The following is a 17,668-nucleotide window of genomic DNA, read 5'->3' as shown; positions in this document are numbered from 1 at the left end:
TGTTGCCTACCAATGGCCCATTTTCCACCAAGCGCCCAACTTTAGAATTCTTTATTCGCTTTCTGCTCACCTCCCTATTCCCTACAGAGCAGAGATCTCCATCAACTGATAACATCAAATCTTTTTTAACCTAAACAATAATCATAGTTGGGCTCCTCCAAGTCAATGTCTGTAAACGTGGAAGGAATTTGTTAGATGATTTTGTTGACAATAGCAGTTTTAATCATGTTTATAACAAAATAACTCGGATTCTATGAGATTTATGTGCTAGGTTTCAATTCAATCTTTAAAGATGATATTGTTGAAACACAAGTTTTGAATATAGGCCTTCAAATAAATATGGATCATTTGAATGTTTTGTAGAACTGGGTAGGGGAGATTTTTCTTTAAAAGCTGACCCTTTTATTAAACAAATTAAAAAGCATAAAGGAAGAAGTTTAAAAAAGAAGGCAGACACCAATAGGGCTGAGCTGCACCAGAATTCCTTTAGAGGGACCATACGCCAAGCCAACCTAACTTCCTATTCCGCCATTCCCGCCATTTGCATAATTTAATTACAACCTTAATCATACTTTTCTACTTTCCTTAATCATTCTCTGTACTCCACGCGTGCCAAGTCGGGCATTAGCCAATGATCTTCTTCCCCTCTTCTTTTTTGAGCCAGAAGGTAATCTCCTCGTTGGATTAAAAAAAAATTTGCTTCTGAAAATGTGAGGGTCGGAGACAGGTTTGGCTGTGGGGAAGAAGAGAGAGAGAGAGAGAGAGAGAGAGAGAGAGAGAGAGAGAGATTTAAAGTAGAGCTGGCTTTCTACATTCTACTGGAGCTAAAGAAGATAAAAGGTATGGAGAGAATGTGATTGTGCTGTCTGTAGTATCGAAAACGAAGCTAAAAATATAACTCAAACAGCGAAACCCCACCCAACTTTGCTTTCTTTTGTTCTTTGCTTCCTTGTTTTGATCTCTCATTTGTCATTTGTCATTTGGGAGAATTTTTGAATTTGGTTTCCTTGGGGGATTTGGGTGTTTTGGATGGTGGAACTGTAATATTTTTCTCCTTTCTTGGAATCTAGAAAATGGCGGCAGAGAGATTGTTGTCGTTTTCAGTTGCTTCGGTTGTGGAGGATGTACTGCAACAGCAATGTAATCGTTCCAAAGATCTTGATTTGGAATCTAGAAAAGCCGAGGAAGCTGGTATTTATTTTTTGTTCTTTTAGTTATTAATAACAGATAAAAAACAGCAGCTAGATTTTGTTGAATATAAAATTCCAACTGAAAACACTCATTTTCTTCCTTCCTTGTATACTTTTAACTAGTCACAACAATTGATTTCCATTGGTTTTCTCTTACTCTGATCCCCACCCTTTTCGAATAGGAAAAAAGAAGAAAAACTTGGATCATGGATCATTTACAGTTATTTAAAAAAAAAAACTGTGACATGTTGGTGAATAAAATTTGAATGAAATGATTTAATTTTTAAAGTTGTAAAAAGAACACAGAAAAACTGGCAGCAGCTGAATGTGATAATCTATTTTATGGCAGCATTAAGGAGGTATGAAGCGGCTGGATGGCTGAGGAAGATGGTTGGCGTAGCGGCGGCTAAAGATTTACCGGCAGAACCATCAGAGGAAGAATTTAGGCTTGGTTTGAGGAGTGGAATAATTCTATGCAATGTTCTCAACAAAGTTCAACCTGGAACTGTGCCTAAGGTGAGCTTTGTTAATTTTTCTTTCTTTGATTTTTCAATTGACTTTCCTTTTAATTAGGGTTTATTTCATTCTTTTTAGGTGGTGGAAAGTCAAGCTGATGCGGCCCTCATACCTGATGGAGCTGCATTGTCAGCATTCCAGTACTTTGAAAACGTGAGGAATTTCTTGGTTGCTGGGCAAGAGTTGGGGCTTCCTTCTTTTGAGGCATCTGATCTAGAACAAGTATGTTTCCCAAGTAATCTATTTGTTTACCGTGTAATGGAGCTTCCTGACACTTTTATGTACCATTTCTTTTACTCACAAAAAAAAAAAAAAACCGTTTTACCGAGTAATCTATTTGTTTACTTCAAATTTGGTTAAAATTCTTTAGGGAGGCAAATCTTCAAGGGTGGTGAATTGTGTTCTAGGGATGAAATCCTATTACGAATGGAAGCTCACAGGTGGAAATGGAGTATGGAAATTTGGTGGAAATATAAAACCTGGCACTACCACGTTGGGAAAGTCGATTGTAAGAAAGAATTCAGAGCCTTTCACCAACTCCTTGCTAAGGACCTCATCAATGAATGAGAAATTATCAAATGGTCACCCTAATGAAATTCAACCGAATAAAATGGTTGTGGTAAGCTTTGACTGTTAGTGTTTGTTTTATATTCTACTTGAACAACCAAAAAGGAATTATATTAGTTTTTCTTGTTGTACAAGCAGGCTGGTTCTGGTTCATTAAGTATGTTGGTTCGTGCCATTCTGATAGATAAAAAGCCAGAAGAAGTTCCGATGGTAATTTTCCTCATTTGTTTGTGTGATTAGTCTGCTAACTACTGATATATCGCAGTCATCTCAGGTCTTCCTGAGCCTGATATTATTGTAGAACAGTTTGCATTCTTATTAATTTATCACGTCTTCTATTAGTTTTCATTTTTATTTTTTTATATCATAAATGATGGTTATCCTTTTGCTATTTCTAATACTTATTTGGGTCATCTTGGTTGTTTTAGCTGGTTGAATCTGTGCTCGGTAAAGTCGTAGAGGAGTTTGAACATCGGATTGCAAGCCAATATGAAGTGGTATGCTAGTTTTTGTAATTGTGAAGTGTGTACTTCAAATAATAAAAGTCATTTACTGTTTAATTACTGATCTTAACTAATTTTTGCTATATAATTATTTTCCTTCAAATTGAAAGATGAAAACAACTTCAAAAGACATCACTCCTCATTTCAGCAAGTCTCTATTGAAACAAACTCCTGGGGACAATAAGGTATACGGTGCTCCTTTTCTACTTACAGATCATTAGATGAATTTTCTTATATGTCTCAGTGATGCAGATCATGTTTTATCTTTCTTTTTCATGATTGTAATGGCTTAGATTGAGGAAAAGAACATCAAAGTGATAAACCGCTATCAAAAGAATCTCACTGATGTTAAGGAATTAAAAAGGCGATGTCAAAAACAACAAATTATCTTTGATCAACAAGAAAGAAATATTCAGGTTGGAGCTAATTGTGCACTATTTTCTTTTTCTTTTCAATTTACATACTTGAATGAAACACTTATACGAACTATAAATTTTTATAGGAACTAAAACATTCTATTAATTATACAAAAGCTGGCATGCAATTGATACAAATGAAATTTCATGAAGAATTCAACAATCTTGGTATGCTAACTTTAATAGAAGTATTTATTTGTTTATTTTCTTGTTTAATGGAAGTATTCAACGGGTATTTTTCTCTTATTTTAGTTAATTATTATTTTACAGGCATGCATATTTGTGGTCTAGCTCATGCTGCTTCTGCTTACCATAGGGTTCTAGAAGAAAATCGCAAGCTATACAATCAAGTGCAGGACCTTAAAGGTAAATAATAGTTTATCATTGCGCAACTTTTAAATATCATGATCATCCTTGTTTTGAGTCTTCCCATTGATTATAAAAGGTTATCCACTTTATCTAACCAGGAAGTATTCGTGTTTACTGTCGGGTGAGACCATTCTTGTCTGGACAATCAAGCTACCTGAGCACTGTTGATCATATAGAAGAAGGAAACATCACTGTAAACACCCTGTCAAAGTATGGTAAAGGACAGAAGTCCTTCACCTTCAACAAAGTCTTTGGGCCATCTGCAACTCAAGGTTGCTTCACTATGAGTTTAATTGTATGGCGATAGTCTTTATTAAATTTTAGCTTCTATTTAAGTTATATCTTATTATATTGCCTTTGCAGCGGAGGTTTTTTCTGATATGCAGCCTCTTATACGATCAGTTCTTGATGGATACAATGTCTGTCTATTCGCATACGGCCAGACAGGCTCGGGAAAAACTTATACTATGGTAATACAGAGTGTTTGGATTATTCACTGAACTAGGAGAATGATAATTCGTACATTACTACTTGTTTTATGAAATATACCTTTAGCTTTGTAACTTAGTGGATTATTTTGGTTTGCATATACAGGCTGGCCCTAAAGACCTGACAGAGAAAAATCAAGGTGTTAATTATAGGGCATTAGGTGATTTGTTTATTCTAGCAGAACAAAGAAAGGATAGTTTCCGCTATGAAGTTTCTGTTCAGATGATCGAGATTTATAACGAGCAAGTCAGGGATCTCCTTATTACTGATGGAAGTAACAAAAGATATCCTTTTCTCAATCCATTTGGTTTTATATGCTACAAAAGTTATAATATTATATCATCTTATCAGTTCCCAAGTATGTAAATTTGTTTTGAGTTTTGACAGATTGATAATTTAGAAAAAAAGCTGTCCTACTATAGGTTTGGATGGATGATCCTTTGTATTCGTTTTTCTATCGAGGCTTATCCTTAATATATTAATTAATACATTAGATATTCGCAACAGGTCCCAAACAGGTCTTAACGTACCAGATGCTTGCCTCATGCCTGTTTTATCAACGGCTGATATTATTGATCTGATGAACCTAGGACAAAGGAATCGTGCAGTTGGTGCAACAGCCCTAAATGACCGTAGTAGTCGTTCTCATAGGTAACATCTTACTCTCTAGACTGCTTGATCCTGAAAATATCTTCATTCTAAAGCTAATTTCAGTTTTTATCACTTTGCAGTTGCTTGACTGTCCATGTTCAAGGAAGAGATTTAACATCTGGAACTATTCTCCGTGGCTGCATGCATCTTGTTGATCTTGCAGGAAGTGAGAGAGTAAACAAGTCCGAAGTAACAGGAGATCGACTAAAAGAAGCACAACACATAAACAAATCTCTATCAGCTTTAGGAGATGTGATTGCTTCCCTTTCTCAAAAGAATCCACATGTCCCTTACAGAAACAGCAAACTCACTCAACTTCTTCAGGATTCACTGGGTAAGTTTAAACTGTCAAAATAATTGTTGTTCAGTTCCATTTAGGTGTTAAATTTACTACATCAGTTTTTTTTTTTCTTTTCAAAAGTTTTAATTGCTCTGGAAATGTATCTTCAGGAGGGCAAGCCAAGTCACTAATGTTTGTTCACATAAGCCCTGAGCCTGATGCCATAGGTGAAACAATAAGTACTCTCAAATTTGCGGAGCGTGTGGCTACTGTTGAACTTGGAGCAGCGCGAGTGAACAAAGATACTGCTGATGTTAAAGAACTCAAAGAACAGGTTATTCTACTTTTAGTTACCTATTCATATTGATTGAGATTCTTATCTTGAGATAGTTGGAAAATGTGATATTGTCCCCTTTGGTAACTTATTGGAGTCATCTTTTTAGATTGTTAGCCTTAAGGCAGCATTGGCAAGGAAAGAGGGAGAAGCCGAGAAAAATCAGCATTATGAATTTAACAGCTCTGAAAAATTCCGAACAAAGGCTAGTGACTTATCTCCCTTTACGCCTAATCACCGGGCTGGAGATGTGTTGGGGGCTAGACAACCCATGGGTGATATGGGCAACATTGAGGTACTTGTTTTACATGAAGGTTTTAATTTCTTTAATCACGTTAGATACCATCAGTCACAAGTCCAAAATGCCTCCTCATAATTTAAAGAATATAGTGTTGATGGGTTCAACGAATTTAAATTTTTATGGCAATATGCAATCGAGTGATTGAGAGTGAGGACCATGGCCTAATACGAATTGACATGTGCATTTCTTTCTATTTTGCTCTCTCTCCGTTAAAGTTGTTTGGATAGGGGGAAATTATTCTCCAGTCAGTTTTCTTTTGAAATTTCTTGCCAAATTTTATGAATAATTATCAGTAATGTATCAACTTCGCTCGACAAGCTCTAGAAAGCTTGGCTATTCATATCATCAGGCATTCTGCTATTGCCATATTTACATGCATGCATACATATACTCTCTCTCTCTTGAGTTCAAATTTGATTACGTTTTCTGCTTTTTCAGCTGTGTACCAACTCTAAATTGAGGCAAAAGACGCAAAGCTTTGATCTTGATGAGCTATTAGCAAATTCACCTCCTTGGCCTCCTGTTAAGAGTCCTGCCCAAAATTTTAGGAATGATGAGCAAGAATTGGGCTCGGGTGAGTGGGTGGATAAGGTTATAGTGAACAAGCAAGCTGCCATTAACAGAGTAGGAAACTCCCTAGGATGTTGGGAAGCAGAAAATGGGAAGTTATCTGATGTCCTTTACCAGAAATATCTACAAGATTCTTCGAAGATGTACCCAGAACAATCATATAATGTGTTCATTGGGAGTAACAGGTTCAACATGGCTTGTTCTAATGACATAGATGATATTGATGCTGCTACCACCAGTGACTCATCTGAGACTGATTTGCTTTGGGAATTCAATCGTTCCAAGCTTAGCAGCATAACCAATGGGATGGAGTCAAATACCAAGAAACCTACTTTAAAACCAGCAAGGAGATCTGAACTAAGGTAAGGCAATTACGATACTCATGATCTCGAATATTGTGTACGTTCATCGTAAGCTTTTTCCAAGCAACTAAAAGAGCTGGTAAATGTTTTGCAGCAAAAGTTTATATCCAATGTCAGGGCCATCACCCTCTAGGAAACTTGCAAATGGAGTTGGCCAGCATTTGAACCGAAACGGTAGGCAACCAACTACTGCTGATGGTAAACGCAAAACTGGAAGTAGAAAGTAACAAGTTTATATACGCCTTAATTACCACGTTTGGGTGATTTATGATTCTTTCCTTTCCTTCTCTATGTTCTTTTTATGTCTTTTAGAGAGGGAAAAATATATATATAATTTTTAGGGTATAGTTAAAATGCAGCATAGAAATAATCCCAGTTGCTTTGTTTTTCAAAAGCAAGTTGCGTAGATACGTCTTGCTAGTGCTTTCTTGGTTTTGTGTGTGTGTGTGTGTAAGGACAGCTCCTATCGTATTGCAATGGCTGTTTTATTTCAAGATTGGTTAAATTTTAAAAGAATAATCAATTCAAAAGCCCATTTTTGTTTCCAATTTTCAACATCCTCACACGTTTTGTTCATGTATATTGATCATTTTATTTCCATACATAGTAGTACAAAATATGCATATTTTCTCTTAACAAAAAGCAAAAAAATAAGAGAATTCATTAGGAGATACAGAATGATTCAGAAGCTTCAATAACTAATACAGGGTTCTACAGGCTTTAAGCCCAGCTTTGACAATTTTGACATAATAGAGTTTATCCCAAGGAAACTAAGTGATAACTTTGCAATTCAAGCTAATAAGGTCCCAGATGGCTGGAAGAATAAATTGTCTACCATTAGCACCATATGCATTATAACTAGCTTTGCTCATTTTATTGACCAACAAAGCTCCGGGATACCCGGGATACGCCCCGCTGCCAAATATTCCAGGACAGGCCGCGACAGCTTCCAATGGTGCCAAAGCATCCCCTTGAAAATAACCTGTCTTGAAGGGGTTACTGGCAGCCCCTGCAAGTAGGGTAGCAATGTTTATGATCATGCCATCAGTTCCAATGCCGTTAGGTGCCACTAAGGCTTGTCCCGGAGGGCCATAAGCAGGCAGAGCATAAGGCCAAGCACAAAGACCGTGGCATTGGACAGTAGGGTCTCCCACATGTGCGAACACCACTTGAGATGTTGCCCCTACTAATATGCTGTCATGGAAACCGCATGATCCCATGCAGAACCTCTCTACTGTAACACTTTAGCAGTCAAAACCAAGTAAATTCCATTAGTGTCTAATGGAAAGATTTTGCTGTCTATCTTGCTTTTCAACAAGTTGGCTGTTTGGGCGCGCTTAAGGTTCTTCCCTGAAGAATATGCATCATCAACTTGTTTCACAAGTCTAACAGTGTTGGAAACTGGTTTCCCAGTTTTGTCCTTGTATGTACTGACTGTTCTCCACCATGTTGAAACAGAACGTCCTTGACGTGGACCGGGGCTCACGAAAGAAGCGAAGAAATCTGTTATGGAGCTTCGATCTTTCAGAGAGAACCCTCCGTACCATACGAGATAAACATTAATGCCATTCGAGTTGGACAAGAGAGGGCCTCCATGGTATCGAACCGTGTTGGATGCAGCGACTAACGAAGAAGGTTGCTGTTGCCGTTGGCTCAGCCCGTGTGACCACGGGGCTAAGGCCAAGACACAGATAAGAGGCAATAGCAAAGACCTCAAGAACAAGCTGGACATTTCTCGATTGGAATGAAGATTATTGGAGAATGATGAGTGTCATAGCTAGGCGAAGGGACGCTTTTTTTATAGATGCTAGGAAGTCAAGTTCTGGCACGTAAGTAGCTACAAATATAGAGTTTACAGTCGGATAACTTTTTGCATTATTGCAGCAAAGGATTGCCTAATTAACTTGAACCTCAATGTTGCCAAAAACACGTCGAGCTCATGCACTGTTGTGAAAGCAGTGTTTTCCAACCAAATTTCACGAGAGATGGATGATAAAGACATGTGAGAAAGGAGTAGCTTGAAACAATGGATTTGTAGCTGTAGATGATAACTGTCATGGTTAAGTTGATTTGTCAGCCAGGGCGCCAGCCCATTCATGATCCGATAATTTCTAAGCAATAAATAATGGTCAAGCACTACTACTTAGGGGTATGCAAATCCGGGTACCCGGATTTTCGTGTACCCGGAACTTCCGGGTCGACGATTTCTCGGCCCGTGTCTCGACCCGGATTTTACGGGTACCCGGTACCTGGTTTTTTTATTTTTTATTTTCAAAATATTAATTTTTTAAAAAATATACACAAATTTAAATATTCAAAACTTCGAATTACATACTCTAATATCCGAACATAAAATTTAAAAGTTCGAAATACAAAATCTAATAATCCATAATATAAATAATTTATTATATTTTATATAATTATATATAAAAAATATAAAAAATAAAAATATAAAAACTAATCGGGTACTCGGATAACCGGGTATCCGGAAAAACTAGATTTTGTGACCCGAGCCTGACCCGGAAAATGTCGGGCCGGGTACCCGACCCGGCCGGGTATTTTTTTAGAGAATTACCCGGTTTTTTATATCCGGGTCGGCGGATCAACGGGTCGGGTCAACCAGGTCGGGTAAATTTGCAAACCCCTACTACTACTTCAGGTATTTGAAATGGATTTTCTTAGTTGGCCTTTCGATATCGTATGAAAGTAACCCTCTTTTTCTTGAAATATCATGTGAAACTTCATTCGTCTTTAGTTGGATTAACTTTCCAAGAAGAGGATTTAGATTCAGATTTTAGAGATGAAATTGTTAAAACCTTAAAAACAGACACAATAATAATAATAATAACTCCTAACATAATTCTTCAAATCATTCCACAATTATAAATGAATACAACGTCGGATGAATAGTTCATTGACAATTTAATTTTAACTCGTTAATATTATTTTATTATACTAAATAAACATATATAATTAAGATTTTGAGTTTCGTGTATAAAATAGACTAATTACGAATAAGATATATCATAGACGTCGACTACATGTGGTGGTGGACATGGGGGTTAATTAATTATTAATCATGCATTTAAAATTTAAACCGGCCTTAATTGTTAAATAATGATGAGATACAAAGTGTTAAACCAAGTGGACGCAGCCATGCAAAAGATAAGGTGGCCATATGTGGAATGGGCTCCAAGCTGATTAATGTTAAGATAAGCATGGTTAGCTGCCCCCATTATTATCAACGTGTAATTAGGATAGGTTCAAGAATCCCAACCCCTTGATTTTCTTGTTTGGATCAGAGGGGAAGACTTTGAAGCTTCGTTGACAGGCCACCTACCACTTCGCCAATGCCACTCGCTAAGCTTTTCCATATGATCTTGATTGCCCGACATCACAATTTCCGCCATTCACTCTCTTAATCTCAGAGATTCTTCTTCAATCATTTTCCTTACTGATGTATTGTCTATTGTTCTGAAATGTACTTTAAGATAAGGCTTAACCTTATTTAGCATTTTTAGGTTAACAGAAGCAACTAGTTTTTTTTAAAAAAAAAAATAGGAAGAAAATCTAAAATTATAATAAAATGTTTATAACCATAAGCCTAATCTAAATGTATAATTAATATATTTTCCTATAACAATTATATAATACACTATTCACTTGAGATCATACAAAAGACCATGCAAGGAAAAGGTTAAAAATCCATTTAATAAAACTCGAATAAAATATTAATACAAATATATTTGACTGTATTGGCAAACGAACCATAACATGAAATGCAACTATTGTAAGACCATAAAAAGTGCAAATCAGAGTCAAGCATCATTAGATAAGTATATATGAACCCAAATTGCGAATCCAAATCGAATTTAAATCGAATTTGAGGGTCCAAAATATAGAAGATCAGTATGATACCAAATAAGCGTCATCCTGATCAGTCGAAATGATGTCAAATCTAATCCTGAGAAAATTAAATAAAAAATGTCAACCCATTGATAAAAAAATAAAAGCATGCCAAAAAAATATAACAAAAAGTGTTATAAAAGTAGAAAAATACGAATCATAAATATCTAATGATTAAAAACATATATATCAACGACCGAGAATCAGCTTTAAAACTAATGTCGTCCTCTGTAAACGAAAATAAAAGAGAGAGCGAGCGAGCAGAGCAAAAAATATAGAGGAATTTGACCTAAGCGCTTAATTATATTTAGTTAATTATTCTTTTTCGTTGGGTTTATACATATATATATATATATATAATTGTCATATGAAGTAAATTTTATGGTAGTAAATGTTGAAAACATTTTTGATGTTTTGATATAACAAATTAAGTTTAAATGAATTTTAAGATTTTACAAGCGATTTTCTAAGTATATTCGATTTAATTAATCGAATATCAAATTGTTACTCCAAGTCTTTCAAGATCAATTTCAAACCTTACTAAAAGTGTAAATTTTGTGTTTTATACTTAATATATATTTGAAACAATTTTCACAAAGTATTTTGAACCAAAATCAAGCCTAAAATCAATTTTTCAAAGTGATGCACCAATCCATGCATCGATGCACCATGGAATAAATTGAACATCAAATGGATTTTAATGCATCGATGCACTGAGGATTTTATGAAAACATCGAATGCATTTGATGCATCGATGCACCAACCATGCATTGATGCACTCTGACTATTTTGAAACATCGAATGCACTTGATGCATCGATGCACTCTTAGTGCACCGATGCACTAAGGGTCCAAACGGTTAAAATATTTGAATTTTACACTGATGCACCGATGAACCATGGGTATGCATCGATGCATTGACTCTCCCAACTGCTTTAATTAATTGTTTTCACACTTAAACGGCTCTATTGACTCCACTAAGCATCTCCAACGTTCAAAATCATTTGAAGGTGTATTTAAACAAGCTTAGAAGCCATTGATCAAAACAAGAAACAACAATCAACAAGAATCAAGAGAGAATCAAAGAGAAAGCAACAAACCTCAAGTTTGAGCATTTCAAGCATATTTTTCATTCAATATTCATTTTGCTTTCAAGAACACTACTTGTATTCAATTGTATTCATTTTTTAGTGTTTTTTTCTTTGTTCTAGAATTGTGCAAACATCTTGTCTTGTGAGAATTTTCTTGTAAGTTTGCAAAATTTGTATTATTCTCTTTGGGAGAGAGTGTTCTCAAGAATTTGGGGTATAATTCTTGAGGGATTTGTAAGGTTACTCTTTGTCCTCAAAAGAAAGACAAATTAGTGAATTTGTGGAAAATTCTTAGTGTGGATAACTAAGGTAGTGGACGTACACTTTGGTTGAGAAAGTTGAACCACTCTAAATCGTTGTGCAAATCTTTTCAATTTTCTGCAAAACTTCCACATAAAGTTTTATTTGCCAATTCACCCCCTCTTGGCCGATTCCGTCGATCGATTAACTCAATAATTGGTATCAGAGCCTCACTTATTTGAAGGTTTAATCGCCTCTTGAGTTGATTCGGGAAGAGTTACATCGATTATCAAGTCATCAATGGCCTCTACTTCAAATGTCGACTCCAGTCTCGATTCGATGCCCGTCAACAAGCCTCCTTTCTTCAATGGAGCTAACTATGCCTATTGGAAGAATATGATGATGTATTTCATTCAAGCGAGTGACATAGGAGCATGGAATGTTGTAGAAGACGGATATTTCAAGCCTCTCACTCATCCGAGATTGTAGAGTGAAGGAGAGACAAGAATGTTCCAGCTCAACTCCAAAGCAATCCATATCATATTTTGTGCTCTTGGACCAGATGAATATGGAAGAGTTTCATCTTGTACAATCGCCAAAGAAATATGGGATAAACTACAAGTCACTCATGAAGGCACCGAAGGTAAAAGAATCTAAAATTAGTCTTCTAACACATAGCTATGAAAATTTCATGATGAAACCAAATGAAGATATCAAAGCTATGATGGATAGATTCTCAACGATTGTCAATGGTCTCAAATCATATGGAGAGATCATTCCAAATGAAAAGCTTGTGAGGAAGTTAGTTTACTCACTTTCAAAATCGTGGCAATCCAAGAAGACGGCAATCATCGAGGCTAAGAACCTAAAATCCTTAACTCTTGAAGAGCTAATTGGTTCCCTCCTCACTCATGAAGTGATGCTTAAAGATGAGGTGGACCTCGATAAGATTAATAAGACACCAAAGGAGAAGGAGAAAAAGAAAAACATTGGAGTTACTCTCAAATCCACAAAAGATGAGAGTGATTTAGATGAAGATGACGAGGAAATGACATTGTTTGTCAAACGGTTCAGAAAAATGATGAGACCTTACCGAGGAAGAAAATTCAAACGAAATAAAAGTCTAAAAAATGAACCAAAAGAGAAGGACCATATCATTTGCTATGAATGCAAAAAGTCAGGGCATGTCAAATATGTTTGCCCACAATTGAAAAGAAAGGGTCAATCAAAGAATAAGCACAAGGCTCATGTGGCTACATGGAGCGATGAAGAGGGTTCTGATGAAGAGGAACAAGAAGTAGCAAACTTGTACTTGATGGCATTCGGGGAAGATTCTAAGGTAACCTCTAACTCATCTGAATTAGATGATTTATCTTATGATGAGTTATTAGAGGAATATAATGGGTTGACTTCGGATTATAAGAAATTGTTTTTAAAATATAAAAATGATGTCTCAAAATTGAAAAATGAAAATAAGCTCATATCCAATACCAACAATGATTTTGAAAGTAAAATCAAAGATTTGCAAATCAAACTAGAAGAATTTGAAAAGAAAAATTCAGATTTGCAAAATTTACTTTCAAAGGTCAATGATGATCATCAAAAGAAAATTGATGATCTTAAAGCTTCTTTTGATAAAGTTGAAACAAAACGTTTTGAAAATGGAGAAAATTCAAAATCTAACTTTGTTAGAAAAAGTTTTAAAAACTACAATCATAGAGGTCCCCGAAGAACCTCTAATGGAAAAATCGTTAGAAGTATATGGGTTCCTAAAGGACTCATTACTATTAAAGATAAAGATATCCTACACAAATGGATACCTAAGAGGACTAGGATTTTGGAAACTAATGATTATGGACCCAAAATAATTTGGGTACCAAAAATTAGAAATTAATCTATGTTTGTAGGAAAAGGAGCTTTGCTACAAGGCACGGGAAACAAATTCAAACTCATGGTACCTTGATAGTAGATGCTCAAGACACATGACCGGAAACAAAAGCCGGTTCATAGAGCTTAACGCCAAAAATGGAAGAGAAGCGACTTTTGGTGATAATTCAAAAGGTCACATTGAAAGTGTTAGGATCGAGTCATTCATTTCTGAACAACTTCCCAATGGGTCACCCATCCTTGGATTTCCCTAGTCCAAGCACGCTTAACCATAGAGTTCCGAAGCGAATGGTCACCATTCCTTCTTAAAACCAATTGGTGATAAGTAGGTGTGTCATTTTAATCTCATATCTTTGTAGTGAGTGATCACTGGGTTCCCCCAAGCCAAGGTGAATTCTTGTGGGGCACCTCCCACAGTTCACCACGGCATTGCAGAGCCCCGCATCTATAGCGTGCTGCGGGCGGGCCTAGGGGCTTCGCAAGGCATATGTGGGCCTCGGCAGGTTGGGCAGTCACGCACCGATATCGCGCCCATACATAATAAAATCCCTAAAGGTGATCGTTGGACCCCATAACCCAACAATCACCCTCCCAGCGACATCTGGGGAATTCGAACCTGCAACCTGCTCTGATACCAGTTGTTAGGATTGAGTCATTCATTTCTGAACAACTTCCCAGTGGGTCACCCATCATTGGATTTCCCTAGTCTAAGTACGCTTAACCATAGAGTTCTAAAGCGAATGGTCAACATTCCTTCTTAAAACCAATTGGTGATAAGTAGGTAGACCATTTTAACCTCATATCTTTATAGTGGGTGATCATTGGATTCCCCAAACTAAGGTGGATTCTTGTGGGGCACCCCCCACAGTTCACTATGGCATTGCAGAGCCCCGCATCTATAGCATACTGCGGGCGGGCCTAGGGGCTTCGCAAGGCACACGTGGGCCTCGACAGGTTGGGCAGTCACGCACCAATATCGCGCCCATACACGATAGAATCCCTTAGGGTGATCGCTGGACCCCATAACCCAACAGAAGGTATAGGTACCATAGGTAATACCTCTTCCATACAAATTAAAAATGTTTTATATGTGAATGTATTAAAGCATAATCTCTTAAGTATTAGTCAATTATGTGATAAATGATTCAATGTCATGTTTGAAACTAATGGTTGTAAAGTTATTGACATTGCATCTAATCAGATTATGCTTGTTGGTCATAGAATAGGAAACATATACATGGTGCATTTAGACTCTATTGATATGACTAATTTATGCCTAGTTGCTAAGGATGAGCATGATAGTTGGTTATGGCATAGGAGACTAGGACATGCTAGTATTAGTGTTTTGAAATGGCTAATTCAAGGAAATTTAGTTCGAGGGTTGCCTAAGCTTAAATATGATAATGATAAAATCTGTTATGCTTGTGCTAAAGGAAAATAAAAATGAATTTCTTTTAAATTCATTAATGATGTATCAACTAGTAGAGTATTACAATTGATCCATATAGATCTTGTTGGGCCAACTAGGACTACTAGCTTGGGTGGAAAACAATATGCATTTGTCTCAGTAGATGACTATTATAGATATACTTGGGTTCTTTTCTTAAGTACTAAAGATGAAGCATTAAAAAATTTCATCACATTTTCAAAAGTAATCCAAAACGAAAAAGGTTACTCTATAACTAGTGTTAGGAGTGATCATGGCTAGAATCATGCTTTGTGAAAACAATTTGCCAAAATATTTTTGGGTGGAAGCCACAAATACCGCTTGTTGTGTTATAAATCGAGTAATGATTAGGCCAATCTTAAAGAAAACTCCATATGAAATTTTCAAAAATAAAAAGCCTAACATTAACTATTTTCATCCTTTTGGATGTAAATGTTTTGTTTTAAACAATGGTAAAGACAATCTTGGTAAATTTGATGCTAAAAGCGATGAAGGAATTTTTCTGGGTTATTCCTTAAATTCTAAAGCTTATCGAGTATTTAATAAAAGAACTTTAGTTGTAGAATAGTCTATACATGTTGTTTTCGATGATAATCCCCTTCCGAGGAAGGATTCTTGTTTGAATGATGATGTAGGTATTATAAATATAAATGAAGTTGAACATGACGTTGGAGAACCATCATCAAAGGAAGAAACGAAAGATGAGGAAACTCAAGATCCTCTCAAGAATCCAACCATTGAAGAAAGGGAAGTATCTTACCCAAGAGAGTACAACTACGTCAAGGATGGTGAGATTATAGGTGATCCATCCAAAGGGGTAACAACTCGATCTTCTCTTAGAAATATTTGTAATTATGTTGCATTTATCTCATGCATAGAGCCTAAGAATAATAAAGAAGCATTAAAAGATAAACATTGGATTATGGCTATGCAAGAAGAGTTAAATCAATTTGAGAGAAGTAAAGTATGAACATTAGTTGAAAGGCCTAGAAATAAATCTACTGTAGGTACTAGATGAGTGTTTAGGAATAAACTTGATGAAAGTAGTAATATAGTGAGAAACAAGGCTAGACTTTTTGCTCAAGGGTATACTCAAGAAGAGGACATAGACTATGATGAAATATACGCTCCCGTAGCTAGGATGGAAGCAATTAGAATGTTATTAGCATTTGCATGTTTTCATGAATTTAAATTATACCAAATGGATGTTAAAAGTACATTTTTAAATGGTTTTATAAAGGAAGAAGTGTATGTGGAACAACCTCCAGGTTTTGAAGATTTAAAATTTCCAAATCATGTTCTTAAATTGACAAAAGCGCTTTATGGTTTAAAACAAGCTCCTAGAGCTTGGTATGAAAGATTGCCAAATTTTTTAATTGAAAAAGGTTTTTCAAAAGGGAAGGTTGACACTACATTGTTTTTAAAGCATAAAGGTAAAGATTTATAAGTAGTTCAAATTTATGTTGATGATATAATATTTGGTTATACTAATGATGTTCTTTGCCAATAATTTTCTAAGCTAATGCAAAGTGAATTCGAGATGAGCATGATGGGGGAGCTCTTATTTTTCTTGGGACTCCAAATCAAGCAAAGAAAAGATGACATCTTCATCAATCAAGCTAAGTACGTCAAAGACATGCTCAAGAAGTTTGGACTGAAAAATGGGAAACCACATGACACTCCAATGAGCTCATCAACAAAGCTTGACATAGATGAAGGAGGTAAATGTGTGGATGTTAAATTATATAGGTCAATGATTGGTTCTTTGCTTTATCTAACTGCAAGTAGTCCGGACATTATGTTTAGCGTTTTCTTATGTGCTAGATTTCAATCATGCCCTAAGGAATAACATTTACTAGCTGTTAAGAGGATCTTTAGATACCTTAAGGACACTCCTAGTTTAGGGCTTTGGTATCCTAGAGACTCTAGCTTTAGCTTGCATGCCTTCTCTGATGCGGATTATGGAGGATGCAAATTAGATAGGAAAAGCACCTCCGGTACTTGCCAATTCCTTGGAAATATGCTGATTTCTTGGTTTTCAAAGAAACAAAATTGTGTTGCATTATCTACCACTGAAGCAAAATACATTTCAGTCGGTAGTTGTTGTGCACAAGTTTTATGGATAAAACAACAACTTTTTGATTATGGAATTAAAGTAGGTACCATTCCTATCAAGTGTGACAATACTAGTGCTATTTGTCTCACTAAAAATCCCATCCAACACTCTAGAACTAAGCATATTGAAATTAGACATCACTTTATTAGAGACCATGTCGCTAAGGAATATGTAGTTCTAGAATTTGTTGATACTTTGCACCAATTAGCGGATATCTTTACAAAACCTTTAGAGAAGGAAAGATTTTGGACACTTAGGAGAGAATTAGGTTTAACTGAATTATCTTTACTTAGTGTTTAAAATAATTTTATCACTTTTAAGTATAAATGAAAAATGCTTATAATAATAATTTTTGATTGCATTCTTTGCTATTAGTTAGGGGGAGTTTATGTTGCTTGATGAAAATTAATTTTATGTTCAAAAGTAGTTTAAGG

General features: G+C 35.9%; 1 protein-coding gene and 1 pseudogene across 2 annotated transcripts; one reads left to right on the top strand and one right to left on the bottom strand.

Moving 5' to 3' along the window:
* Nucleotides 1-795: 795 nt before the first annotated feature.
* On the top strand, nt 796-6,905 carry LOC120143762 (kinesin-like protein KIN-14I). Of its 2 annotated transcripts, none has more exons than XM_039157999.1 (19): nt 796-1,191; nt 1,540-1,706; nt 1,785-1,928; nt 2,077-2,319; nt 2,412-2,483; nt 2,702-2,770; nt 2,887-2,961; nt 3,070-3,192; nt 3,279-3,360; nt 3,463-3,558; nt 3,660-3,833; nt 3,925-4,031; nt 4,156-4,334; nt 4,540-4,701; nt 4,782-5,035; nt 5,152-5,315; nt 5,425-5,610; nt 6,055-6,548; nt 6,643-6,905. In XM_039157999.1, the coding sequence occupies exons 1-19, from the start codon at nt 1,074-1,076 to the stop codon at nt 6,773-6,775; spliced, it is 3,042 nt and encodes a 1,013-aa protein (XP_039013930.1). In that variant the 5' UTR covers nt 796-1,073; the 3' UTR covers nt 6,776-6,905. The 2 variants fall into 2 exon arrangements, with proteins under 2 accessions (XP_039013930.1, XP_039013928.1); XM_039157997.1 differs by having other exon boundaries at nt 2,409-2,483.
* Nucleotides 6,906-7,217: 312 nt separating this feature from the next.
* On the bottom strand, nt 7,218-8,322 carry LOC120143763 (annotated as a pseudogene).
* Nucleotides 8,323-17,668: the final 9,346 nt, after the last annotated feature.

Source organism: Hibiscus syriacus, unplaced genomic scaffold, assembly GCF_006381635.1.
Source record: "Hibiscus syriacus cultivar Baekdansim isolate YM2019G1 unplaced genomic scaffold, ASM638163v2 tig00110863_pilon, whole genome shotgun sequence".
In the NCBI taxonomy this organism is placed as follows: Eukaryota; Viridiplantae; Streptophyta; class Magnoliopsida; order Malvales; family Malvaceae; genus Hibiscus; species Hibiscus syriacus.
This window is presented reverse-complemented; position numbering and strand designations above follow the sequence as displayed.